The 27947-nt window shown below is 42.6% G+C and overlaps 1 protein-coding gene across 1 annotated transcript in view; it reads right to left on the bottom strand.

Moving 5' to 3' along the window:
* nr2f5 (nuclear receptor subfamily 2, group F, member 5) overlaps positions 1–18589 on the bottom strand; it is a 25377-nt gene extending 6788 nt beyond the window's left edge. Inside the window, exons 1-3 of the mRNA XM_037676088.1 lie at positions 17626–18589; positions 8452–8732; positions 5129–5375 (exon numbers count right to left, since the gene is read on the bottom strand). Of these exons, the coding sequence (XP_037532016.1) occupies positions 5129–5375; positions 8452–8732; positions 17626–17992 (895 nt within the window). The 5' untranslated portion in view covers positions 17993–18589. The remainder of the gene's footprint in view (positions 1–5128; positions 5376–8451; positions 8733–17625) is intronic.
* Positions 18590–27947: the final 9358 nt, after the last annotated feature.

Here is a 27947-nt window from a genome sequence, read left to right as displayed (position 1 = left end):
ACATGTAACTCTATATAACCTGTAACTAACATGTAACTCTATATAACATGTAACTAATATGTAACTTTATAATCTGTAACTAACCTGTAACTTTATATAACCTTATAATCTTTTGGTTAAATGAACCATTTCATCATCTGCAAATAATTGCACTTTTTAAAGATAAATAAATTTAACAAATTGATAATTTCACAAATACAGGTGAAATTGTTCAAAAGACAACTTGTAATTAAGAGACGAGAATAAACCAATTAACAGAATGAACTCAGATTAGCCACCTGTTAATCCCTCCTCCTCTGTCTGAGAGGTGGTAAACACTCTCAGGAGAAAGGCGGCGTTTCTGTTGACAGAATCCACCTCCACGAGTTCGTAAGTCACTTCCTGACACGGGTCAAAAGTTCACAGGTGTCAGCGCTGCACAGTGCACAGAATTAGCCATCTGGACTGGATTAAATAAATGAAACGTTTGACTTTTACGAGTCTGAGGACTCGAGTGTGACCTTTAACAACATGGGATTTATCAAGTCTTCGTTCATGATATGGGAACTCTGTAAAATGGTGAAAATATGCAAAGACTTAAAACTCACAAAGACATAAACGTGAAACTGATTTACTATTATCTCACACATTATTCCGATTAATCTACTAATGAACTGAACACCTACATATTTCACCACCTGATTTCATGAGGTTTGATTAAAAGCTAAACACATCAGAAGAGCCAAAACCTCATTTGTTTAAGTTTTAAGTCAAGTCAAAGTTCTTGATTGTCATGCACATCACATGTGGTACATGAGGTGGAATGAAATTGTGTACACAGGGTCCCAGTTACATCCAACAACAGCAAAAATATAAAGTGTAAAAAGAAACAGTAAATAAGGATCTAAGATATAAACTAAGATATACGCTACAAGAACGCCAAACGGTACGCTAAAAGATCTAAGATACATGCCAGTCACTAATGGTGCAAAACAGCAGCAGCACGATTCTCATAGGTTATGTTTGGTTATAATTCGCTTAATGCGAACGGAGTCGACCCCAAAACTAACACAAACTGGGATTATTCAAGCCATGCAACAAGAATACAGAAACAAGGCGCCAAAAGTGAAAAAGAAATAAATCTACAGCATCATGGTTCTACTGGCAGAGTGGTTCTGATGACAGTGAGGTTATCTTCTTATGCCTCATTTCCATAGGTCCTGCTCAGATCGGCCCATATTGGGCCGGTACAGGTTGGATCGCTTCATTTTCCGTTTCCACAGTGCCCATTAGAGCCCCTTTAGTGGGTGGATCATCATTATCAACGCACCGACACCTCTTTAAAAACCTTCTCATTATGCGTCGCTCCATCTAGCTCGCGCTGAACTTTATCGTCGGCCAGCAAACACAAAAACGCCTGAACTTCAGCATTTGATGACGGTTGTGACATTATTGTTTGTTTCAAAATACTCCAAAATACGCTCCTCCGGATTCGAGTTGTTTACAATGACAAGTTAAAAAGTAAATGGTGGATCGGGTTGTGGTAGGAGTTTCTGAAACCCCGCCTTCCGAACAGTGACTCCGCCCCCTGACAAATCTGTAACCAACAGTGTGCTGACAACATGTTTTAAGGGTCCTGCTTGGCCTCAATGGAACCGCAGAGAAGTAGGTACTGAAAAAACCAGGTTGGTTCCATGAAGAAGGTCCTGTGGAAAAGAACACGGAACTGGCCTGAGCAGGGTAAAGCAGGGCCAAGGAAGAACTGTGGAAAAGGGGCTTAGCAACATGGTCCTGTTGGCACCATGGTACTGTTAGCAGTGTGGTTCAGTTAGCGGTGGGGTCTTGTTAGAAGATCTTGTTAGCAGGTCCAATCAGCAGCGTGATGATAACAAGGACCGCAGCAGCTGCCTCCCAGACAGCCCTCCACAACCAGGTCCGGCAGGCAGAGAACATCCAAGGTTCCCCCAAGGAACCAGGCGGGTCCAAAGAGTTCAGTCCATGCAGGAAGATGGAGGATCTTGTTAGCAGGTCCTGTCAACAGCATGATGATAACAATGACCAAAGAAGCTGCCTCCCAGACTGCCCTCCAGGACCGGGTCCGGCAGACAGAGAACAAAGGTTCCCATGTGGAACCGAACGGGTCCGTAGAGTTCAGTCCATGCAGGCAGATGGAGAATCATGGAGACAGCCTCCCTGACAGGCCTGAGCCCAAGGCTGGAAGGACTGAACCATGATGGCACAATGGCAAGACAGCGACACAGAAAACTCCACAAGTGTGTCGCAGTCATACCCGTACCGTGGATGTGCATTGTAGGCACACACAAAAAAAAAATGTTAAAAGCAACAGGAACATTAAAAAAATTGCGTCGAAGCGGAAAACTTCTATCAGGAGTCTGTGAAGCTGCCGCTTGGCTGCGTGCGGCCATCTTGGCATTAAAGGCTCCCACAGACTCGGGCGGTCCTCAGTCCACGCGGAAACTGTGCGCTCTGTCCACAGACGGTTGAGACTTCATACTTGAGCGTACAACTTGATCGGCTGCAGACCAGCTCCGCAGGCAAGGGGCGTTTACCTTCGGGACAAAATGAGTTAGCCGATTGGTCATTTGCTGACACACCTACTGGATTGACAGGTCCCAAAAAAATCAAAATAAAAAATGAGAGCTGGCAGCAAGCGACAGGGGTGTTCTATGTTCATATGTTGTTAATAAAAAGTTCTAAAAAAACAAAACAAAACAGGGAGTGCTGGCCCTGCAGCCCACACATCAGACCAGCCCACCAGGAAATCTCCAGACCCTCCAGCAGCCACGCTGAGACTGATTTTAATTTGTTCGTGACAAATTCCTTCATTTCTCACCATTTCAGTCAACGGAGGAGGAGGAAGAGATCGCTTGCCTCTTGGGGAAAAAAAAAAACTAAAGAAAAAGGCCATTAAGCCAGATCAGGGATGAAGAAGAGAATTTAATACATTGTTGTCGTAAACAAAACAGTCCATCACCGGGCAGTTTATTGTGCGACACCGAGTACGCGTACACGGTCGTAAAAATCGATCTTTGCACGGACATGCCTTGTGGGCGTCCGCTTCGACTCTAATCCTGTACGCGCGGACCTCCGCGGACTGAGGTCCGCCCGAGTATACTGGAGTCTTATGCCTCATAACGTAGCAAATGTTTGGCTCATATCAGAAGTACCGACATAAAATGTGACAGTTTGTAAAAGAAATAATTCATGTGTTGCATCACAACACACACACAAAGACCCATAAATATTATTATTATTTAAATGTTGTCCAGTGTGAACGAGCTGCTCTTTGCATTTGGAGCGGGCGTCATCTGAGCTTCGCTTGGAGTAAATGTTGGACCTTTGGGTGAGCAGAACTTTGGTCAAATATTTACAGGCTTTGAAATATTTTACTATTACTAATTACTAATACTAACTTTAGTTGATTTTATCTTTGATTTTAGTTGCACTCTGTAGCACTTTGAGATTTTTGTTAATGAAAAGTGCGTTACAAATTAAATTCATTATTATTATTATTATTATTATTATTATTATTATTATTATTAAAATTGTCAGTGTTTTGAAAAAAAAGCTGAGAATTTAAAAAAAAATAAAAGAAGAATAAAACTATGTCAGCACAGGATTGAAAATAGCATTTAAACTTCTTGGTGGGCAGCTGGTGTCTAAACCTGGAGCTAGATAAATAAATAAATAAATATAATTTCTGACATTTGGAAAATATTTGTTTGGAAACCAAAAAGGTCCACGCTCAATAATCCAGGTATCCAATCCAACAATATGCAGTCAGGTCATCTGGACAGCTTCTTTTTTTGCTGAAACGTTTCCCCTTCCATCCAGAAGGCTTCATCAGTCAAGGAAACACACAACACAAAACTGATTCTTCCCCTAAGCAGCTTACTACAAAGTGGAACAAACCAGTTATGTTGGTGCCAAGATGGTGTCTTTGGCACGCCCCCTCCTGTGGTGCCCGCCCTCTTCCTTGTTGACAGTCACCATCTTAGCACCAGCATAACTAGTTTGTTCCACTTTGGAGTAAGCCGTTTGGGGGAAGAATCAGTTTTGTGTTGTGTGTTTCCTTGACTGATGAAGCCTTCTGGATGGAAGGTGAAACGTTTCAGCAAAAAAAAGAAACTGTCCAGATGACCTGACTGAATATTGTTGATTTGTTTGGAAAACATATTTTTTTAATTACTATTAAAGTTTTAAAGCACTGTTTTGATTTGAATTAAATTTTGACCTAATTTGGACCATCTTTTTTAATATATTTTTTATATCTAATATTGAATGAATCAGATTAAAACATTGTTTCTTTTTATCGACATGTGCTGTATTTAAATAGCTGTATGAAGTTAGAGTAATTGTAATTAGATTCACTTGCATGTATTTGATTTATTTAGAAAAGATTCAGTTTAAATGGATCATATTTGGATTGTTTTGGACCGATCCTGATTGTATTAAAGTAAAACTGTTACCGTCCTATCCGTGTAAACTGATGTGAACTAATGTGAATGGCTGCTTAATGATGAAAAATAAACAATAAATAGTTTTCATCTTCTAAAAATACTAAATGTGAACTCAAAAAGTGGACAAAAGTACAAATATTTGTCCAAATGTCTAGAGTAAAATACAGATTTTATTTTATTTTTATTGTGTTTTCAAATAGTTTTTCTACTTTTCCCTCTGCAAAAAGAGATCGATACCTCTGTAGAATTTTAATAAGATATATTTAAAATGATCTGAAGTTGGTCTATAAGAAGCAACAAAGTCCTGGTGAGTAACAGAATAAAGCTCAAACAGGAAGTCCAGCTCGGACCTGATGTTTATTTATTTATTTATTTTGAGTCTCAAGATTCATCTCAGTCTTCAGAAGTTCTCCCGTTCTTTAACTTCTGGGTCAACGATGTTCCTTCTTAAAGGAAGTTTAAACGTAGAGCTGATGCTAATTTGGGATTTAAAGCTTAAAATATTGTGACGATTCAGTTCCAACTGAACAAAATATTTTTTGACATTCTGCAAAGTTTCCATCTGAGACGCACAAATAAAAGACATTAAAACAGATGAAAACGATGTAGCTAAGGATGAGCGAACCGTTTCCAGACGTTCCAGGACCCGACCCCCCATCAGCACTCACCAGACGTGAAGAGCACGATGGACTTGAGGCAGGAGTATTCTGCCGTGTCGACTTGCAGGGCCTTCAGCTTCTCCACCTGCTCCTGGAAGACCCGGATGTGGTCCATGAAGGCCACGACGCGCTCCGCCGACATGGGCGACGCGTGCAGGCCCGCGGCGGCCAGCAGGGGCGCCACGTGAAGCGGCATGGAGCACTGGGCGGCGTTCAGCACGAAGAGCTCGCTCCAGGACATGCGCAGCAGCGCCACCTGCAACACAAGCCGGAGAAGAGTTCGTTTCACGAAAAGCTTCTGCACCGTTCGTAAAGACGTGGTGAAAACATTTAACCTCGAGTAAAACACGTGGTCGGACACTCAAGGTCGTTTGTTTTTGTCCGACTATCAGCAAGACCATGTAAAAAGTTATTAATAAAGAGTTCTGGCCCAAAATAGACTTAAAATGGACTGAATGCTTCATAAGCGTTCACTCTACTGTGATCCATTTTTCAGCATCTTTCTCGTTCCACAGTTTTTGTGCTATTTCAACAAATCTTCAAACGTTCAGCTCTTTCAGGACAATCCTGCTACGACTTTCGTTATTGGTGCAACTTAAGCTTTTTGAAATATTTAGCCTTTTCTGCCAGTTTCTTCTCGTAGAAAATGAATTGAGCTCATTTTACATCCTTCAGATCTTTAGATGTGTTTACAACCTTTTACTGCTCCTTTCACATTTTTTCTGCTTCAGCTTCTTTCAGCTAACTTCTGCCAATTTAACCTTTTTTCAGCTACTTTCAGCTAATTTCAGCTGTTCTGTGCTCCTTTCAGACGCTTTCTGCTAACTACTACATTTTTGTGCTTCTAACTTCTTTCTGCTAATTTCAGCTTGTTATACAACAAAATTCAGCTTTTTCAGCTACTTTTTATGCTAATTCTAGCTTTTTCAGCTAATTTCCTATTTTTGCACTTTTTAAAACCTTTTTCAGCCTAATTCAGCAAAAATGTGCTCTTACCACTTCCTCCTGGTAGTTTAAGCTTCTTTCTGCCTTTCAGCTACTTTTCAACCCTTTGTTTTTTGCAAATTTCAGCTTTTTTTTCGCCAATTACAAAATTTTTGTGCTAATTTCCGCTTATTTAAACCCATTTCACCAAATATGTATTTGTTTTCTTCGGCTAATTTAGGCTTGTTCTTCCATTTCATCTACATTTCAGTTAATTTCAGCTTTTTCTCAGCAAGTTCTTCTGCAAAAAGCATTCACACTGTATCTTCGCAGGAAATGCAATGTCTCTATAGTTATTTTAACTTTAGTGGATTTTGTCTCGCATCTTTTCATTTGCCTCATTAAAAATGTGGTGAGTTAGATAAATGTGTTGGGGGGGGGGGGGTCACTTAAAATCCCTCAAAGACACTTTGCCCTCCTTTAAATAAAGTTTCTATAGAGCAACAAAATGACCCTTAAAATAAAGATGACAATGAATTTTCATTATACAAATATTAAAAAGTATTGTTGTATTGCATAGTGATTGTTTATTTTGAAGTATTTCTATGATTGCTTTTTATTGTTTCTCATTTTTTAGAACAAAAAGGAGAAAATGATCATAAACTTGTCCTAAAGTTGGGCAGATAAAACACAAAGACGTGGCGTAAAATCATAAAAAGATCAAACAGCCTTATTTAACTCCGGTTTACATCAGTTTGAACAAAGGATGTTGAAAAATGTGCATCATCTGATGATTTTGGAGAAAACTTGAGAAAAATGCTAACAGGCTAACAAACTATTAGCTCAAACATAAAAGTGAATTTAAAACATATTTTAGTAAAACCCCAACATGTGGAAAAAGTGTGCACAATTAATTATCAATTAATGGAAAAGGTTTAATAATGTTTTTTAAAAAAAACTTTGTACACACAGACAAGCAACATATTTATATTTACGATATCATAGGAAGTTATATATACTTATATATTTGCATTACATATAAATATATATTGCAAATATTTGGACTGAAATCTGCTGAAAGTGTCGGTTTAAACGTTGCATTTTTTAGTTAAAGTTATGGAGCCCCTGCAGAAGGACTGGAGGGCCCCACGTGGCTCCAGAGCCGCAGCTTGAAGACCCCTGGAATATTGTAAGACCTTTAAGAAATGAAACATTTAGAAATTAAACAACAACAAACAACTGCAGGTTTCACAGTAAATCATGTCAAAAGTAAAAAATTAAAAAAGGATTAAAATAAATGTTTTACCAACTTCAAAGAATCAGAATTGGATTTAAAAACGTTTTTAACCTCAGAGGTGAGGTTTTAACATTCACGAGTCGAAAAAATAAACTTTTAGTTGAAATACTGAGAAAAAAAAAAAAGCTTATAGTGGTTAAAATTAGGATGTTTTTCAAGATATGATCATAAACTGCCAATCAAAATGTATTATTTATTATTACTGTATATAAAATTATAAATGTTTACTGTTGTATCTTGAACTTATGACAGAAACTCAAACAGGTGAGTTATGCAGAAAACTGAATAAAAACTTTTGTATTTATTTGAAAAACTTAAATATATTTTTGTTGAAAACGTGATTTACAAATAAAGAGGTCCGTTTTACTCACAAACGAGACATTTAGGATTCGTTGGTGCAGCTTCAGCCTGACGTGCGCGTGACAATAAAGGTTTTATTCAACGTGCACGTGATTCTTCATAGACGGGAACGAGGAGGGTTGACGTCAGCTCGGTCCACGCCCGGCGCTGCTGACGTTTCTGACAAAAAGCTGCTGAGTGACGTTAACAGACGTGAAGGGAAACGTTAGCTCTTCTTTTTATTTATTTATTTATTGATCGTTTGTTTTTCAGAGTTTTGAGAAATGATGTTTTGAAGGAATTCTCATATCAGAAAGCTGAAGTCGTTCAGGTTTTATTTGGTTTTGATCCAAGTGAAAAACACAAAATAAAAATGTTTGAGGAACCGTTTAGTCCGTTTGTTTCTTCTCCGCTTTTATTTTTCGTGGAATAAAGAAATAATTTGTTCTAGTAAGTTTTTTCTTCTTCTTCTCTCCAGCTTTCTGATGCCCCTCTAGCGCCCCCTGGAAGCCCCCCAGGGGGGGGCGCGGCCCTTACTTTGAAAAACACTGATCTAGTGCACCTGGGGGAATAGATGGTGAGGTAAGAGCCTTGCTCAAGGGCCCAGAGTGGGGCAGGTGTGGGTGCTTCACCTTTCCCACCCACATTTTGATGTTGGTCTGAATCGAACCGGCGACCTTCCAATCACAGGCCCACCTTCTCTAACCTCTGCACCACCACCCCCCTAACTGAATCTGGTAAGAGTGGTTGATGACGAGCAGCGTGGCCTCACCTGATCCATGAGCTGCAGGTCGGGGAAGAAGGGGATGTTCTTGGCCCACTCCACGGCACTGAAGAGCAGCCGGGCGGCCAGCTCGCAGATGTTCTCGATGCCCATCAGGTTGTTGCCCTGCATGCACTGAGCCCCGTAGCGAGACGTGGGGTAGGGCTCGGCGCGCAGCAGCAGAGAGATGAAGCCGGAAAGGTACGGCTGGTTGTTGTACGGGTCGGCGCCGTTGGTCAGGTACTGACCCGGGCTGCTCTGGGAGTTTGAAGTCCGTCCACGTTGTACTGCTGTTGGAAAGGACAAAGGTAAATTCAGCTGCATGAGTCTTACCCCCCACCCTCCACCCGTTCAGCGTCATTTTAATAGCTCTAACTAACTTTAAGTAGTTGATAACGGTTACCCGTCTAAAATCCTGCTTGTACAACTAAAAGGAGAGGAAAAGCAGAAACGGACTGGACGTGTGTGTCGGCTGCAGAGGGGCCGCGGCAGTTTCTGACTCCTAAACGTGTCCGAGCTGCTGGACGGGCCAAGGCTGTTGTGCATCGATGAGTAACGACAAGCAGCAGCTGTTAAAGATATAACACCTACATCTGTTCTGCACCCGCACATGAATACATGCAACGTCCCCCTCCCACTGCGCCGTGTTCTGGCAAATGGCTCAGCCCGAAGCAGAGGAGGGCACACAGAGGCCAAGCTCTCCAACAAACACTCACACGTCCCAACCCCCCGCGGGCGTGGAGTGATGATGATGATGCCGCGAGCGCTCAAAAGGCCCATTTGGAAAACACCTGTTTGGCCATCGCCACTGTCTGACTAATAACTCCATCTACTGTTACACGGAGCGAGTGTGGGAGGGGAGGAAGGCCATGAAAATGCAAAACGGGGCCGTGAGGGAGAAAAATGAGGCTGAACTGGTGAGATAAGGTGCAGAGGGAGAGGTTAAAAGTTGAGAAACGAGAGGTGGAGCGCTGCGGGGGAGGAAGAAAGGTGAAAAATGCTTGAATCGAGCCTGAAACGAGGCTCTATAGGTAAAGGCTGGGAGGGGGAGGGGTGAAAGGATACACAGGACTATCACCTGTGGCCTCCCAACCATCGAACGCACCGTCTGAAAAACGGAGCTCAAATCACTCGAGCGTTACAAAAGTGTCTTTAATTCTAGGCTGTCCTGCAGAGAAGGTGTTAACTTCAAAGTCCTGGTTTTCCTCTGAACTTCCTGCGTTCCCAGTAGGAACGTCTCCTCCTGCCCACAGCACCGAGTCTCTACGAAGTCGCGTCGGTCAAAGACTACGTTGCACAACAGACTCGTCTCTCACACCACAACAGGTCTCGTCCTTCCTCTTTTTCTGCCTTTGCAGTTTTAGAAGCAAGACAAATCTTAACGTTAAGCTTTTAAACTGGTCGAGAGAAAGTGCCGACGGAAAGAAAAAGACTTTAGAAACTCACTGAACGCAACAACAACCGGTAGTGATCTGGAGGCAAAACAAATAGACTCTTTTCTCCTAAAGCATTTCAGAACATCTGAAAAATTACAACACTCAGATTCAGGCCATCAGAGTTGATGATAAAATGCCCACACAAAAACAAAACCTACATGTTTTTATTCTGACTGTGTTTCAGAGGACGGTTCTTATTGCTCAGTCTGTAGACGGGCGCTACACGTCACCCTGAACGCCACAAAGAGGAGATCTGTCACACGGACAGACGTTCCGAGAAGATCCATTTATTCCAGCCACCAACAAGTCTTTCCAACATAAACAAGATCAATATTAATCCCTAAACCTAAATCTGGCTGTTTGGTTTGTAGGTGCCAAAAACTAACAAAAAACTAAAACGGTCAACTGAAAGCAAATTTAAAAGAAAGTGGCTGATTGGACACGAACGGGAGAAAACTGGGTCTGCTGGGTGACAGCTACGTCTCTTCTGGAACTACCTTTTTATCAAAATGCACAAAGGTTTACATTTTTAACAAAGTGCAGGCTGCACAGTTAAAGTAAGAGTTACTGGGAGAGATCATATCTCCAGTTTTAGCTTCTTTCCATTGGCTCCCTGTCAAGTCCAGAATTGAATTCAAAATCTTACTTCCAACCTACAAAGCTCTCAACAACCTAGCTCCATCTTATATTCGAGATATTATTGTTCCATATTTTCCTAACAGAGCACTTCGCTCTCAGACTGCGGGTTTATTCGTGGTCCCTAGAGTTTCCAAAAGCAGAATGGGAGGAAGATCTTTCAGTTCTCAGGCTCCTCTCTTGTGGAACCAACTTCCTGTTTCTGTCCGTGAGGCTGACACATTGTCCAGTTTTAAGACTTTACTTTTTCATAAATCCTATAGTTAGGGTTGGTTTGTTATGCTGCTATAGGCTTAAACTACTAGAGGACAAATTGACCTCATGTCCTTAAATGAATTGTTAAAATTGAATAGTTTAAATTTGATTCTATTTCTATCTTAACATGCGCTTCTTGACCTGCCATTGTGTATCTATTCCTCTCAAACCCAGCCGGTCGAAGCAGATGGTCCTCCTGTCCTGAGCCTGGTTCTGCTAAAGGTTTCTTCCTCATGAGGGAGTTTTTCCTTTCCACTGTCGCCTTCATGCTTGCTCAGGATGAGAGTTCTGTGATGGAGTTAAACTCAAAGCTGCTCCTCAGATTAATAATGTTAATTATTATTTTTATATCAATGTATCGGTTCAGTGTCCTGAGACGACTTCTGTTGGGACTTGGTGCTTTATAAATAAACTGAATTTAATTGAATTGCACACAAAATAAAAACAAAGCTCAGTGAACTTCTACACAAAAGTTGTGACGTGTTAGTGAAACTATTGCCAGAGTTCGAGAACTTTCAATAGTTTGGAAGTTAATTGCGATCCCGGTTAGGAGCGGTTAAAGTTTTCTGTCAGAAGATGCTTCGCACGTCACTTTTGATTCAGTCAGTTTAATAACTCAGAGGAAGCGTCGTCCTTTAGCGTTTTTTAAACGCAATAAACAACTTTAAGAGTCCACTTTGCTGCTCATACAAGTCAAACCCAACCAAGCAGTTTTACTGCTTCAACCAGGCGTCCTCTCCGCCGTCACCTCCCTGCAGGCCCCCCCTCACAGGACCGAGTCCCTGCGACGGGTGCGTCAACGCTGAAGGACGCCTTGAACCTTTGCCTCACACGCCAGGGGCTTGGAGTGACAGAACGGCAGCATTTTCTGCACAGGGAGTGGGAACGAGCAGAAGTTCGTCACCTTCAGGAGGCGCAAGGCCTCGTGCCGCTAGAGGGCATCGTCAAGAGATTCTGAATGACTAAATCTGGTTTCCTTAGGAACCGTCATGACTGTGCAGTTACACGTTAAAGAGCTTCCATCGTAACGCTGTCAGATTATTCAAAACTCACTTTGACCTTTTGTACATGATTTGTCATTCCAGAGCTTTTAATCTGCTCAAATATCAATTAGTGATTAATTCTGCAGATGGCTGTGGATCCACTTGACTTTTCAAAAGCCGGACTGTTCGGGTCGCTCGTGCCTGAGAGGCAGGGCACTTGACTGAAACACATCGCTCTCTGTTTGCCTTCGCCTGCAGAGATACAGGAAATGACAGGGAGAGAGAGAAACAGGCGAAAGGGGTGAAAGGGAGGAGGTCTGAAAGATGTGGTGTCTTGACTTATGGAAGGGCAGAGAGAGACAGAGGTGACATTAGAAGCAGATGCCTGAGGAGAAGAAAAATGAGAAGACGGGTCAGGGATGGAGATGAAAAGGGAAAAAAGGGGGATAGAGGTTGGAGAAAGAGGAGTGGCGTGTTTGCTATAAACATTTTTCTGCTTTTTAAGTAGCAGCTAGGCTGAATGTGTCTAAATGCCATTGTAGAAAACAAAAATTATTCCTAAACCGAGGAGGCTGACAATTCATTTGCTCTAATCCGAAAGCATCTGTCGAGGCACGAAATGAGAGCAGGATGGGAGGAAAGTGCGTAAAAAAAAAAAAAACGGAGGTGCCATGGGACATTTCAGCTGCGACTTTCAAAATGCCACTTCAGCAAACGGCAGCTGGCTGCTCGTCTGGGTTCGCCTCTGGGTCGGACCGTTGGAGGAATTACAGCAGCTAAACACAATTAAAGCCCATCAACGTTTGGACTAAAAGGTCAGAGCGCTGCAGAAACACCGGCGCATTAGAGCTTTGGCTCGTTCGAATAGTTGCATTTATTAAGCAGCTTTTTCATCTTTAAAGCTTCCGTTGGTGAGCAAAAACATGAACGTGCTTCCTGAGCCAGATGTCTCAAATCTATCCCATTCTGAGACTAAAAACTAAATTAATTCTAGAGCTGGGCAATAATTCGATACTGATATACGTCACGATATATCAATAACGATGATATGAGTTTTAAGCACAATTTGATATTCCGATATGATTACAACGTTTCACTGACGCATTTCTTTTTCTGTTCGGGTCGAAGCGGACGCTTCCGTTTCAACCCGAACAGAAAAAGCCGCGACACGACTACGCAAGTGCGTGGTGACGTAGACGTTACGCAGAGCTCGAGTCCAGAACGAGTTAGCAGCAACAGGCTAGGCTAATCTACAACGCGCGTTAAGTTTGCGCTTCAAAATGGAGTTCCCACGACCGTCAGAATGTGACTGAACAAGATTTCACAAGCGAAGAGAAAGCAGATGACATCACCGATAAGAGAGGAAAGACTAATCCGCCGGTGTGGAAGTGGTTCGTCTTTCTAAGGTCCGATAAACTGCAGGTTTGTGCTGCAAAATGTGACGGAGAGTCGTTCTAACGAACGGTGGGAACACGTGGAACTTGTTCCACTCGATGGAAGACGCTGAGAGTCTGAAGATGAAGCACAATAAAGTTTGAGCCAACGTGTCCCTGACCCCCCCCCCAGCTGTATCAAGAGAAACACGTGCAGGCGTTTGTTCTTATTTAAAGTTTAAACTGTTGACAAAGTTGAGGGTTTTATGTTTATTTGATGGTGAATTCGTTTTTTAAGGCTAAATACAAATAAAAGGTGAACATTAATTTATTTGTACAGTTTTTCTGAGGCTTTTATATCGTTTATATCGATATCGGAATTATATCGTTATCGACCGAAATTAAGGAATATATCGTGATAAAAGTTTGAGCCATATCATTCAGCCCTAGACCTGCCATTGTGTATCTGTTCCTCTCAAACCCAGCCGGTTGAAGCAGACGCTTGTCCCGACTCTGGTTCTGCTAAAGGTTTCTTCCCCATGAGGGAGTTTTTCCTTCCCACTGTCGCCTTCATGCTCGTTCAAGATGAGAGTTCTGTGATGGAGTTAAACTCAAAGCTGCTCCTCAGATAAATAATGTTAAATTATTATTTTTATATATGAATGTTTCTGTTCAGTGCCCCGAGACGACTTCTGCTGGATCAATAAACTGACTTGAATTGAAAAAACAACAGCGTGGAGCTGAAGCTACAAACAAGATGTTTTTTATTTTCTTGTAATTCTATACGTCTCAGAGTGTGTGTGAATGCACATGTGGGATCCAGCGGAGAGGGCAGTGTGTGATGTGACACCGAGGCGATATCCCCGCGGCTCTCCTGGTTTATTTTTGGCCCTGAACTTTGACCCTGCAGGTCACCACAGCGGGGTAACGAGAGGCAGTCCGCAGCAGAAAGGAGCCAGTGTGTAAAAGAAGCTGACGGAGACAAATAGCAAAAATAAATTGTGCATACATTTTTTTTTAAATGCATTTTGGTGTTTTCTGTGCGCCATCTTTAAGCTTGTTGACCGTTTTTCAGTCCAAATTGTGGGTGAAACGTCAGCGGATTAAACTATCCCTCTGGGGTTTGTGCTTAATCAACTAAAGAATGAACGTGGCTTCAGACAAACACTGTGGGGCTGCGGTACCACACGGCCCGGTCCAGGGTCAGCTCCATTTACCCAACTGTTTGAGATTGTGCAAGAATCTGCTGCATGTTGACTTTATAGAAACTTTTCCTGCTGCTTTCAAACAGAAAGGCACGACAATAAAAAAATAAAGATCCTTCCCAGAACAAAAAGGAGCCCTTTTGAGAACTTTAGGGTGCGATTACTTAGAAAGGCAATAATCGTGAACTAAAAAGTTCTGTAAATGTTTGAGTCGTTCAGGATCTGCAGGGTTCAGCTTCTTACACAACAGTTATCAACTTGTCAAAGAGCGTTCGGACCTTTTTCCACCGTCCTCCTGTTTCCATCGGAGGACAAACGATTGAAAACAAACCGAGGACCGCCCCGAGCCGTCAGACATGAGAGGAGCTTCAACATTAGAATCAAACATCTGGATCAACCAGGAGCAAAACTTGTGCAAGTGTCAATGAGAGCGTGAAACATAACTTCAGCTAAATCTGAGCTTCTTTTGCAGCTGGCTGTTCCTACAGGTGACCCAACCAACACTGAAACAGGTTGAGCAGCTCGAGCTGCAACCAAAACAATCAGGAGTGAGTTTCTGCACATGAGAAGGTCACGTTGAGTTTCATTAGATGCACGATAAAACGAGCGGAGGAGGTTGAAGCCTTTTAGTTCTAGTCATGACTGAGTGTCTGGACAGGCGTCTGTAGATCAACGAAGGTTTCTGGAGCCTAAACAGGAGAAACGTCAGCGTTTTGCTCCTGAACCACCGTGTTGCTGTTTATTTAAGTCGGCGCACGCTGAGACCGAGCGCTCCTGTGGGGTGTTTACACACCCAAGAGGCCCCTAAACAGTTCACACATTTGGACTTTGACTTCATCCTGTCTGCCATTAACGACGTAGTTTTGTTTGACCTACATTTTTCTGCAGCTGTAAAATTCTGTCAGGGAGCGCCGCGGGTCAGACGAGGCAGCAGCCACGACTCCTGCACTACACACAAACACGGCAGTTAGTTCACAAACAAACGGACAGTTCGACGCCATCGTGGTGCAGACGTGCATTCAGTGTCGCAACATTAAAACGTCCTCGCAGTCCATTCCTCTCAGCCTCAAGCTGCTCGGACGGAGGAGCGGCTGCAGGATGAGCTGCCTGGTCAAACGATGACATCACTGCCAACCTTCAGCTGAAGTCAGAGCTGAAATGTTTGACATGAGAGGAGAAAAGTTTTCTACGTTCAACACAGCGAGGCCAAACGTTCCTTTTATGGAGGCGAAAACACTCAAAAGCACAGAAATTCTCTTAAAATGTCTTTTTAGGCAGACTAGTTTAAATGTGCTCTACATGGACATGTCGGGCAGGAGGATGGAGATATTAAATGCTGATTTTTTTTCAGGTTAGAGAGTTGGTTCCAGTAGAAGAAGCTGCTTTGAACTGTCAAACATGAACGTAGCAGAACTGAGAATAAAGCAGTTGAAGGGTTCTTGCTGAAATCACCGAAAACGAGATTTATGGACGACCTCTGGGGTTGGTTTGTTCAGACATTTAATCTTTGAACTCCCAGAAATGCACCTTATCATAAATAATTAATTGTTTGAAATATTAATGAATATCCAGCTTTACACAATTATGTATGATTTTATTTATCTGGGTGTCAAAGAAGCAACCTTTGTAGTTTTTTCCCTGCAATTTAACCCGAGTGTTTTATTTTCTAATTAACAGGAACTGTGATGACATCACTTGACACTTGAGTTTGACTCCAAACTTTTAAAAAAAAAAGTTAAACAAATCCACCAATTTGACAAAGCAAAGAGAAACAAACATTAAAATGCAGAGGTTCCTGTCTCAAAAACATTTTTTTGTTTGTTCGCAGAATTAACCTTTTCTGTTATTATTGTATTATTGAGGGGGAAATGTATAATTAAGAGGAGCATTTTTCAAAAGAAATGCTTTGTAATAATCCTTAACTGTCATAAGATAAATCAGAACATGCTGCAGCGCATTTCCTCGGCTCCATTCAGACAGAAGTGAGCGAGTGTTGCTCTCGTGCTGGAGTGAACATTGAGAGGAGTTCACTGCAGGAACCCTTCAGGGGTCAGCTCACATCTTCCCTGCACCGCCTCTGTATTTACACTTTCCTTTAGCTCCAGAGAACAAAGGCCAAACATTATCTGCCCTTCATCTTCCACTGACTTGGTGTCCTTGAGCAGGACTGACTGGCTGCCGTTGACCCAGTTCTGTCCTCTGGGAGGGAACTGAGCGTGACATCTTCACATGCAGACCTTTGAGAAGTGGAGACAACGCACTGCTCTGCAGCATTGCTCACATGCTCTTCAATGTGCGCAACATAGTAACTAACATGTTCTTATCATATATGGAATAATAAATCAGAGCAATATTGATATGGTGAAGCATTTTATGCATTTCTTATCTTTAGTCAGTCCATGATTCTCACTGGCTTTTAGATGAAGACAGAAGAGAAAGTGATAAAAATGTGGTTTCATAGCGTCACAACAATAATATTGTTGTTCCTTTTGTTTTAAATGTTGTGCAGCTCTAAGTGAGATATCCCTAAATATTTTACACATAACAAGCGCACCTAAAAATAAATCTCCTTATTCAACAGCGACAGCAATTAGAGGATCAGCTTTGCCTCATTTGGGTTCCCGTTTTAAATCCGCGCCAGCGCGCGCGCCTCGTGGACGGGCCGTCGCTGTTTAGTCAGAATTAATAAGTGGAGGCGCTCCTCTTCACCGACATGTTTCCACTGAACCTCTTTGGCAGCAACTGACCCGTTGGTAATCCAGCACAATGCAACAAATGTAGCCGCGTCCTCTTGGAGCGGCTCCGGGTGTCGGTGCGCAAACAGCGCAAACAAAAGGAGGGTTGGAGGGCGCGCAGCGCGCGGGATCAGGGCTGGGGATCTACTCAATGAAGGTGGAATATTAAGCAGCAGGGCCGCAGGTGGTCACTGATTATTTACCACGAATGCAGCAGAAAGCCCATTTGGAAACCCAAAACCTTTGCGGCTTTACGCACGACACGGAGACGTTGACCTCTAACTCGGTTAAGTAACTGAAGGTGATATTTTCATGTGCTTTCTTGCGGCTTGAGCCAAGATGTTGGCGCGTTGAGAAAACTTCGTAAAATAAAAAGTTGCATCTGCTCTGTGCGCGTGTCAAAAAGAGAAGAATCGCAAAAGTGGCGGATTAAATCACTTGGTTTAAGAATAACATCAGACAGGCTGTTTATAGAAAGCTGCGCACATTTTTACGCACGAACATGCGCTCCCGTGCCCAAAACCTCCCACTTCCACCCATCAACAACACCCGCCGCGTACCTTCTCTCCTCATGCCGACTTTGAGGCACTTCTTGAGCCGGCAGTACTGGCACTGGTTCCGGTGGTGCTGGTCGATGGGGCAGTCCCGGTTCCCCCGGCAGGTGTACGTCAGGTTCCGCCTCACGGAGCGCTTAAAGAAGCTCTTGCATCCCTCGCAGGTGAACTGGCCGTAGTGCTTCCCGCTGGACTTGTCCCCGCACACCATGCAGTCCACGTTGGGGATCTTGTCTCCGGAAAGCGCGTCGTTCCCCGGGGTGGACCCGTTGGGAGTTCCCGGTCCCCCGCCGGGCTCCTGGCCGCACATCTGGAGCTGAGAGCCCGGATCTGCCGAAATGTTCTCTGACCATTGGTTTACTACCATTGCCATGCTATCCCCAAACACTTGGTCTTTGTTTAAAGCGTAGAAGAAGAATTCAGAGTGAGACCGTCCTGACGTCAAGTTGGTGAGAAGAAACGAGGGAGGGCGGGAAGAGGCGCTTCTCCTGAGCTCAGTCCACTTCAAAGATCTGAACTACCTGATCTGCTCCAACATGGATCAGAGCGAGGAGCAGCTGCGGGGCCGCAGCGTGATCCGTGCACCGCAGCAGAGCCTACAACTCCCGGAGACCCGCGCTGCGCACAGATCCATAAACACGCCGTTCTCCAGAGCCGAACCTCTCGGGAAACTCGGTCCAGTGAGGCTGTCAGAACCAGCAGCAGCTTCCGGTTTGTTCAAGCCGACCACATGTTGGCTGGACTGGCTTTAGTCAGCCGCGCCGCGCAGTCCGGACAGTCCTGGTTCCTCTTCGTGTCGCGCGCCGCGCTCGGATTAACGACGTGCGCTTAAGTATTTATTTACCAAAACACACGCGCACGCACACACACACACACACCGCAGAAATCTCCTGCGCGCTCCACAGGAAAGCGTCTCTGATGAAGTTCGGCCAGAATCAGGCGCTGCGGTTCGGTGTCGGTTCGTCCTCAGACTGCCTGGCTGTGTTTGAGGCGCAGCTCCAGTTTGGGGAAGGTGCAGGATTCCTCCCCCCCCGGCCGTTCTCCATATAAGGTAAGAAACGCCACATAAGGCAGCTTCTCCTCCCCTCTGCGCGAGGCGGGACGTGAAGGACGGGCTGCGATTGGACGCAAAGTCTGATGAAAAGCGAAGGCGCGCTCTGATTGGACGGAGGAGGATTTGATTGACAGGAGCGGTTTCTGTGGAATAATCTGGGACGTCGGATTGAAAAATAAAATCCGGCTTCATTAAACTCCACGCGTCGTTTCTGCTGATTGCATCCGCCATCTGAATGGATTTATGCCACTACTTTAGTTAGACATGTGGAAAAATGTCCTCAAGGTGGGAAACTTGAATTTGTTTAGAGTTTGGTAAAGTGCGCGGCGCAACGTTTAAACGTATATAAACTTGAGCATGCATCAGGATATTCTATAAACTCAGTTTAGTGCTGAAAGTTAAAAGTTCAGTATTTATTTATTTTTTTTTTATGACAGCGTGAGACACAGATCCTCCTTAAGAGTCCGGTTTGTACCTGGGCATGTTTGGAGCATATCTTTACTTTTGGATGAAACCTTAAAGAAAACATCACCAAATATGAATTAATAAAACATAAAAAGTGTAAAACGGCACCGGTTCCGAGTCAGTGGTTTTGTTAGTCTCTGATTCTTTTATGGTCATGACTGGTCACGTGGGTCGGCTTCTTTACGCATTAATCTTTGTGGAAGGGAAAAACTAAAACTAAAGTCATTTCCGCTGCAATCCAGACCAGATGAGAAGCAAAGACGAACCCTGGCTTCAGAACCAGTCCACTTGGTGCCAGCACCAACATGTGGACCCTGTTGTTCTCTGCTCCGCTCCTCCGGAGTGGACAGAAACACTAAAAGAGTCCAAAGCTCCCTCTGAGGTCCCGCGTGGAGCCTGGGGCCCGCCGGAGGCCATAAAGTTGGCCCCGCGCTCTGCTTAATTGCTGTCACATGTAACCTTACCTGTCCCCCCAATTAGCCCCACGAGGAGATCCCGCGCGCGCTGAGGTCCCAGCGAGCGGGGGCTCCTGGGGGTTTGGGGCCTAATAATTAGAGTGTAATTCAATCCAGCCGAGGTTTATGATCAATTTGAGCAGGAGTTCACCCAGAGGAGGTTAATTAAGAGAGGATCAGCGTGATGTCCAAACCAAGACACCAGTCCACACAGACAAGTGATATCAAACATATTGAAGTGATTTGATTGAAATGAGAGTAAATAGAAAGTTAAACTAAAACAAAGAGTTAAGCAATGAGAGGGCATGATAATGTTTTAATAAAACAATAAATTGTGGTCTGTCTTGTTTAATGAGGCTGCTCAAACTGTTTCTTAATTAAAATAATGTCAAGTAAAATCCTCCAGAAACACATTCTTCACTATAATTTGTCTTTTCTTAATTGTTGAGCCATTTGCTTCAGTGAAAACAGGGTTTGTGTGTCTGTCTGTTAGTAAAATATCTCGTAGCTCAGCACGACAGCTTGGGCCTGGAAAGGCAGGGTGCTGTGCAGATCCTTAATTCATCAACTAAAGTCTTTAAAAATAAGTTTTTCCCTCTGTTACATAAATGAAATAGCTTATTTGTGTCACTGAAGCATTCAGGCTTTCATTTTCACTGTTTTTTAGCGTTCATCAACTTCTGCAATATTTTAACAGTTCATAGCCCAGAACTTTTAGCTCCTTGATGAGATGGGTGTTGTAACTTTTGAGTTTTGGGACTTATAAATTTCAGAAATTTAACTTTATTTACAAAAAGTCTAAATAAAATATACTCACATTATTTAAATCCTTTTAAAAGCATCTTTGAAATCTCCAGCTAATAATATACTGCTAATGCTAATTCTAGCTACTGCTAATGCTACAATTGGGCTACTGCTAATGATAATGCTACTAGTTTTAATGAGTTGGCAGGAGAGATCATACAGCATCGCTCCAGTTTTAGCTTCTCTCCAATGGCTCCCTGTGAAATTCAGAACAGAATTCAAAATCTTACTTCTAACATACAAAGCTCTCAACAACCTAGCTCCATCTTATATTACAGATCAAGGGTCAAGGTTCAACGTTCTTTATTGTCATTTGCATCACATGAGGTGGATCGAAATTGTGTACCCAAGGTCCCACCAAAAATATATAAAGTATAAAAAGAAACTGTATACAAGGATCTAATAAACACTAATAATGTAACATAATACGGTTTATCCAACCATGTTCAGTCAGGTCATCTGGACGATACGGTGTATTTTTCTGACTTGCCCTCGATGAACACGGTCGCTCTTCTTCCCTCTCCTGCCTTCCTCCTGCTTTTGCTCTTTGTCCTGTGTATCAGAGCCTCTCTTTACACGTCTTCCAAATAGTAAATTATGGATCTGGTCAGCTGGTCCCTCAACGCAATTGATAAGATTTTCTTGAGGAGGAGACAGGGTGCAGGAGAACCCTCATGCCCTGAAGGGACACATGCAGCTGGATATGTCATGGATTCCTGGGGTGAAGGGAAGATGATGTGCTTGTCTGTATTGTCTGTTGAGGACGTAGAAGACGCATGCATAATTGGATTTATGATAACAGGGTTTCTGCTTTTTGGAATTGGCGGATACCTGGGATATCGACAAGTTAGGAAGACGTCGGCAGCAGTTTTGGTAATAATGAGGCTGCCTGCCTTATGTGAAGGCTTGAACCATGCTTTGAGTGAACAGACTTTGTGACCTGGACGTGATTTCTGAGAATCGTAGGCCACTTGTGGCTCCTAGAACTCGCCGGCATGAAGGATCAACCTTGGAGAAAGCTAACAAGCACGGACCAGCGGAATGCCCACAAATCTGGCTGTCTGGATTGGTCATTGAATGTACCAGCTGAACTGAAGGCAGACATGAAATCAGCACAGTCGGCCTAACAGCCTGAACATGAGTCTGTTGTGAGCAGATAGGTATGAATATAGCAGCTTAAAGGTAAGAAATCAGCAGCATAAATAATCAGCAGCACAGATAAAGTGACATATCAATTAAAGCGGCATTACAGTGATTCTCCTGGTTAGAGATTCATGAGTCTAACAGCCTCAGGGTAGAAGCTGTTCCTCAGTCTAGTGGTTCTACACTTAATGCTCCTCAACCTCCTGCCTGATGGTAGTGGGGCAAAAGGTTTGTGTGCTGGGTGAGTGGGGTCCTTCATGATGCAGGTGGCCCTCTTCCTGCATCTGGAGGTGTAGATGTCTGTGATGGTGGGGAGACTGACTCCAACATCTTCTGTGCAGCCTTCACCACTCTCTGCAGAGCTTTTCTTTCTGCAGCTGTGCAGCCTCCATGCCACACGTTGATGCTGGAGCACAGGATGCTCTCCACTGCACACCTGTAGAAGGAGGTGAGGACTGAGCTTCCCAGACCAGCTCATCTCAGCCGCCTGAGGAAGTAGAGTCTCTGATGAGCTTTCTTGATCAGGCTGGTGGTGTTGTTGCTCCAGCTGAGGTTGTCGTTCAGGTGCACCCCCAAGTACTTGTAGCTGGAGACCACTTCCACTGCAGGGGAGTTGCTCCTTCTGAAATCCACAATCATCTGATGACAGTGTTCCATATTTTCCTAACAGAGCATTTCACTTTCAGACTGCAGGTTTACTTTTGGGTCCTAGAGTTTCCAAAAGTAGAATGGGAGGAAGATCTTCCAGTTATCAGGCTCCTCTCTTGTGGAACCAACTTCCAGTTTCTGTCCATGAGGCTGACACATTGTCCAGTTTTAAGACTTTCCTTTTTGATAAATCCGATAGTTAGTGTTGGATTGGGTTTCCTGACGTATCCCTTATCGTATGCCGCTATAGGCTTAGACTGCTGGAGGTCAAATTGATCTTATTTCATCAGATGAATAGTTACAAATTAATACAAATGAAAGTTTTTAATAATTTCTATTTTAACTTTTTTTGTCTTTCCTCCAAGTGAGGGACCTGCTCGCCTCCATTCTCGACCTGTCATTCTGTGTGTTTCTCCTTCCTGTTCCTCTCAAACCCAGCCGATTGAAGCAGACGGCCGCTCGTCCTGAGCCTGGTTCTGCTGGAGGTTTCTTCCCGTTATGAGGGAGGTTTTCCTTTCCACTGTCTCCTTTGTGCTTGCTCAGGATGAGACTGCGACAAAAGGAAGATTCGACACGATCTGCTGGCTACGCTACCCTTCCATATATAAATAATGTTACTAATTGAATTTTTATTTAAATGAATGTTTCTGTTCAGTGCTCTGAGATGACTTCTGTTGCGACCTTGCGCTATACAAATACTGTAAACTGAATTTAATTGACTTGAACTACTGCTAATGGTAATTTCCCAGTAAAGATTTGTGCATAAAGATTTGAAAGCATACGTTTAGCTTTTACCTAGAACTTTTTTAGCTGTCAATTTGCTACCTGAATATTTTTGTTGCTAGCAATATTGCAACTATTAGCTAACATTTTGCTATTTTTTAATTTTAGCTAGGGTTTTGCTACATTAGCCAGAAATTTGCGATTTTCGAGTTTTTAGCTCGTCTTTTGCCAGTGTTAATTGCATTTTGTTACTTTTAGCTAACCTTTTGCTACATTGAACTTTTAGCGCGATTTCAGCTTTTCTTCATCTTTTTTAGATGTTATTTAAAACTCAGCATCCACTCTGCATTTTCACAGAAAATGCTATTTTTCCAATTTTGTTTTAGAATTAACTTCATCAAAGATATGTTAAATGCAATATATTCCAATTTGCGGTTTAAACACTCCCAACCTGTGCAACCTTGCATTATATTATTAAAATAAATATATACATGTTTAGTTTCATGGCACATGCAGACTGTGTGCAGAACACCACAGCAGAGTGAACACGTCTGAACACTGGCATTTAAATTCAGTTCAATTCAGTTTAATTATATAGCGCCAAGTCACAACAGAACTCATCTCAGGACACCGAACAGAAACAAACATTTAGGCTCAGGTCCATAAACTGTGTCTTTTCTATAAATAGCAATTCCTCTCAAGCCTCCACTTTTTGTATTATCACTATAAACCATTTTAACTTAAAAAAAAAATCTTAACCAGTGTGCAGATATGTGTTGTTCGGTGATGGATGTGGGGACCAACTGTTGCCGGAGGCCCTGACACACGAGGATGTCACGGTGGGGCCAAGCGGGGGTAAACATGACCGCACCGTATGGCCTCGGAAATGCAAGGGCCACTGGTTTATGTGTTAATATATAGATGGTTTCACAACGCCCGCCCGTGCCCAACAATGCAGCCCTCTGCTTCAGCTGGTGCTAAAAGTGACTCATCGATGAGGGAAGGAGCCATGAAGTGAGCAGGTATGCAACATGAGCCCCCCACGGAAATAGAAACTCCCAGCTCAGAGGGGCTCGTGTGTTGCAGGAGCTGTGTGCAGATTTTATCTGCATGTTCTGCACTCACAGGAGGTTAATTGTTTTTGTAGTGCTTCAGAAAAGCCTGTTGACAGACAGACAAGGACAAAACTGTAGTTTGCTTTAGTGTTTGGACACCAAAAAGATGCACAAAGAAAACAACATTTATCCATTTTATCCACTGATGTTGCTTTAGACACATAATAAAAAACATTTAGGGCTTTTAGTAGGGACGCACGATATTATCGGCGTGGTATCGGTGTTGACCGATATTAGCGATAAAGTTAAATATCGGACATCGGCCGTTACATTAAAATAACTCACTGATACAAAAGTTCAAAGTTATTTTTTTAATTTAAGCAACTGTCAAGTCCATCTATTAATGCACTATTACTTATGCACTTGTCGCTTGTGAACAGGTTGAGTTTAGATTTGTGAAATTTTACAAATGTGCACTTTTCGAGTGTTGTCATTTTTATTGATTTTATTGTATTGAATTTTATCCATTTTATTGTTAGAGAGAGTAAATGTCATGAATACATTTCACATTAAACATAATCCAAGTTGAAGTGTTGCATCATTTTCAGCTCCTTTTTGGCATCTGCGTTTGGTAGCAGGCCAAACTGATAAAGACCACGCAGAATATTTTAATCCCACAGCAGAGAAAGCTACGTAGTCTCTGTAAGTGGGTCAAGAGAAAAAAGTATCGGTATCGGTTATCAGCCAAATAAGTTTTAGCGTATTGGCATATCGGATATCGGCCAAAAATCCAATATCGTGCATCCCTAGTTTTAACGTTGGTTGCTGCTGAAAGGCTGACAAGCAACACAATAACCAGACTTCAAAACACACATTTACTTTATAGCTCAATCAGTTTTGTAGATAAAGACCTAATTATGTGCTTGTAGCTAAAACTGATACACTTTCTGAGCATGAATAGATTGAGCTGGATTTTTGTTCAAATATTTCCCATGAGCACCATGACCCCAGAAAGGAAGAAGTGGGTAAAGATAATGGACAGATGGTTGGATGTTTAGTGTCATCCTCGAATAGTTGTTTACAAAAATGATTCATGAACCATTGGACTGATTTTATTGAAACATGCAGGGAAAACAATCATTGCATGAACGTCTAGAACTGATCCACCCTCGGAGCCAACCAAGATGGTCACCACAGCGAATGGACCTCAGACAACACACAACTGGATGTAATTCTGTTCAGCTGAGACTCATTCACACTTAATCTGAAATGAAAGCACAAAATTCATTAAAGGTTTGATCAAAACAGCTAAAACTTTCCTCAGCAGGAGATGATCTTTCAAAATCTGTCTCGAACAGTAGCGGGCGATACGCGCTCCTTCAAGATATGCTAGGGTTGGAAGTCGTCGGTCTGAAGGGAATGCATTTTTTAAAATTTTATTCACGCGTAAGCAGAAGTTTTCACTCTGCGATCCCACAAGTGCGTGCAGAAAGATTCACAGCTGAGTTTTTGAGAGTCAGCGCTGTTTCCTTTGGCCGATTGGGGTTGATTAAGAGGTTAACTGTGGCGTCTTTAAGGGAGATTTATCTGTTCCTGCTCTGACCCTGCGGGGGTAGCTTCCCTCACCCCCCCAGTGTCCCCAGGATTTATTTAGTTATTTGTTTATCTCTTGGAAAGGGTCGCCCTTCTTCTCTGCGCTACGTCCAGCCCTGTTTGTGCGTCTCAAACTCATTTTTCATGTTTCTGGTGGGATTATGGCGCTGGCCGTATTTGCTGAGTCAGCGGAGAGGACGCAGGCGAAGGCCCCGTCCAGTCTCGTGACCTCTAACATCAGAGAGCCATGCACTCCCAAAACTGGTTATTTTCACTTAACACATTTTGCTTTCTGCTCAACTTTGGCCCCATTTAGAGGAGTTATGGTGTTTTCCTAATTTGCTTCCTGACAGTTTTAATTCAGCTGCGCTTGAATTTATTGCAGCTGATTTCCTATTTTTGTACGATTTTGTTCAGGGTTGAATGTTTTATAAACGGGAGCAAGATATGAAAAATAAGCTTGTCATTTCACACAGGACGCCGTGTTGTTTTTTTACAAAAACAGCATTTATACACATCACCAATTTATTTTGCAGCGTGACGTCCTCCTGTTTATTTATATTTGTTTTTAGATTCATCTCAATATCTCATGTCAGGACTGTTGATTTAACATTAGACGTGTTTTAGATTTAATATTTTATACTTTTCTGGGACTGATTTTTATGACTTTGCAACAAGGATTTTTAAAATCCTCCGTTTTTTCACATACCGTTCTTGCTGCCGTACACATCGCACCGCCGGATAAGTGCAGTCCAAAAATGTCTAATAAAGTGGAAAAAAACATAAATAAGTCACTTCACCGTATGAGTCACATCTATTATGCATCACCACTGACAACCCGGAAACGTGGGGCGGTGTTGTGCCAAAAATTGTTTGCCTGCCAAATGGCGGCTGCGGGAGCATGCACAAGATGACTTTAACAAGATTAACACTTAAAAACAATTATTAGTTTGCTCGACATTATAGCAAAGGTTTGTCTCAGTTGAACTTTTCCTTAATAAATGCGCTTTAATAGTTACATCAGCTGCATTTCACCTGGGCGGCGCGGCGAAATGCAGCTGATTAGACGTTTGCTCCAGGAGGTCCGGAGAGAGACGAAGGTGGCTTTGTATGGCAAGCAAAGTGTCTCATTAATAGCCACTTTTACCTATTAATGAGACACTTGGCTTGCCACATTGGTCGAGGGCCCTCTAGTGGCTAAAAATGGTAATGTTCAGTATTTTCCATGTCAGAATGAATGAAATCGTCAAATCTCAGCCAAAAATTGGTTATAAATATCGGAAAAAAACATAAATTTATCGCTTCTGCGTTTAAGTCGCAAGCATGCTAATTTACGCAAAAAAAAAAAAAACTTCCACTACTGTGAAAATTACGGTAATTGTGTCTTTAAAGCAAAGAATTGTGAAGAAAATTTGTCATAACTTACTAAAAGAAGATTGTTTATTTATAAATAAAAACAGTCGATGCGATGGAAAATAGGTCAGCAAAGTTGATGTCCCTGGAAGAGTTTAGGACGGAGAAGTCCAACAATTTTAATGAACTTCTGCTCAGACTTGTTGAGTCAAGTGTTCAGATAAAAGTGATTTATTATTTGCAATATTTGCTGTAGGCTGCAGCATACCTCATGGTTCAATTCACATGAGTGACATTCATCTTTAAAATAAAACACGTTTATTTCTCACCAATTTGCATAGAAACATAGGGATGTTTAAAAAACATATAACTACTGGTAATTATGTGACAAGTAAATAAATAAATCTGGCAGCTAGGAGGCAATATATGTGTAAAAGTACTGGAGTAAACTCTTTCAAACTGAACCGTTTCATAGTTCAGACTAAACTTCAAGTTTTATTTTATAGTCAACAAAAGCTACCTTTGACATGTCTTGTGTTCTCTTGCTGGTTCTGTCTTTGCACACATGTTCTAAAACAGGAAGAAAAAAATCAGATAAAATCTTTGAAGCCACTCGTGTAAGTGATTTTGTGTGCCTGCTATCTTTGAAACCATCACACGTGTTCATACGCTCACACCTCTGAGCGGGCTCACGGGTGTTCAGAGGCAGCGGGGAGGGAGGCAGGGCTGAGGTGGTGCTGTGGGGGGCTATACTGGGAATGCTATGTGGCTTGCTTGACCTGACATGTCTCTGAAGCTGGAGGGGTCTTGACCTTTGACCCTGGGCTCCAAAACTAGGAAGATGAAAAAAGGGGATGGGGTGGGAGGGTTTGGCCTCTAAACAAGGGCTTCTGTTTCCATCGCTGCAGGAATGTTAGCTCCATAAAAAGAAAAGTATCTATCTATCTATCTATCTATCTATCTATCTATCTATCTATCTATCTATCTATCTATCTATCTATCTATCTATCTATCTATCTATCTATCTATCTATCT

The sequence above is a fragment of the Nematolebias whitei genome, chromosome 5 (genome assembly GCF_014905685.2).
Source record: "Nematolebias whitei isolate Nwh7 chromosome 5, NemWhi1, whole genome shotgun sequence".
Lineage (NCBI taxonomy): Eukaryota > Metazoa > Chordata > Actinopteri > Cyprinodontiformes > Rivulidae > Nematolebias > Nematolebias whitei.
Note: the sequence above shows the minus strand (reverse complement) of the source record. Positions and strands in the feature narration are given on the sequence as shown.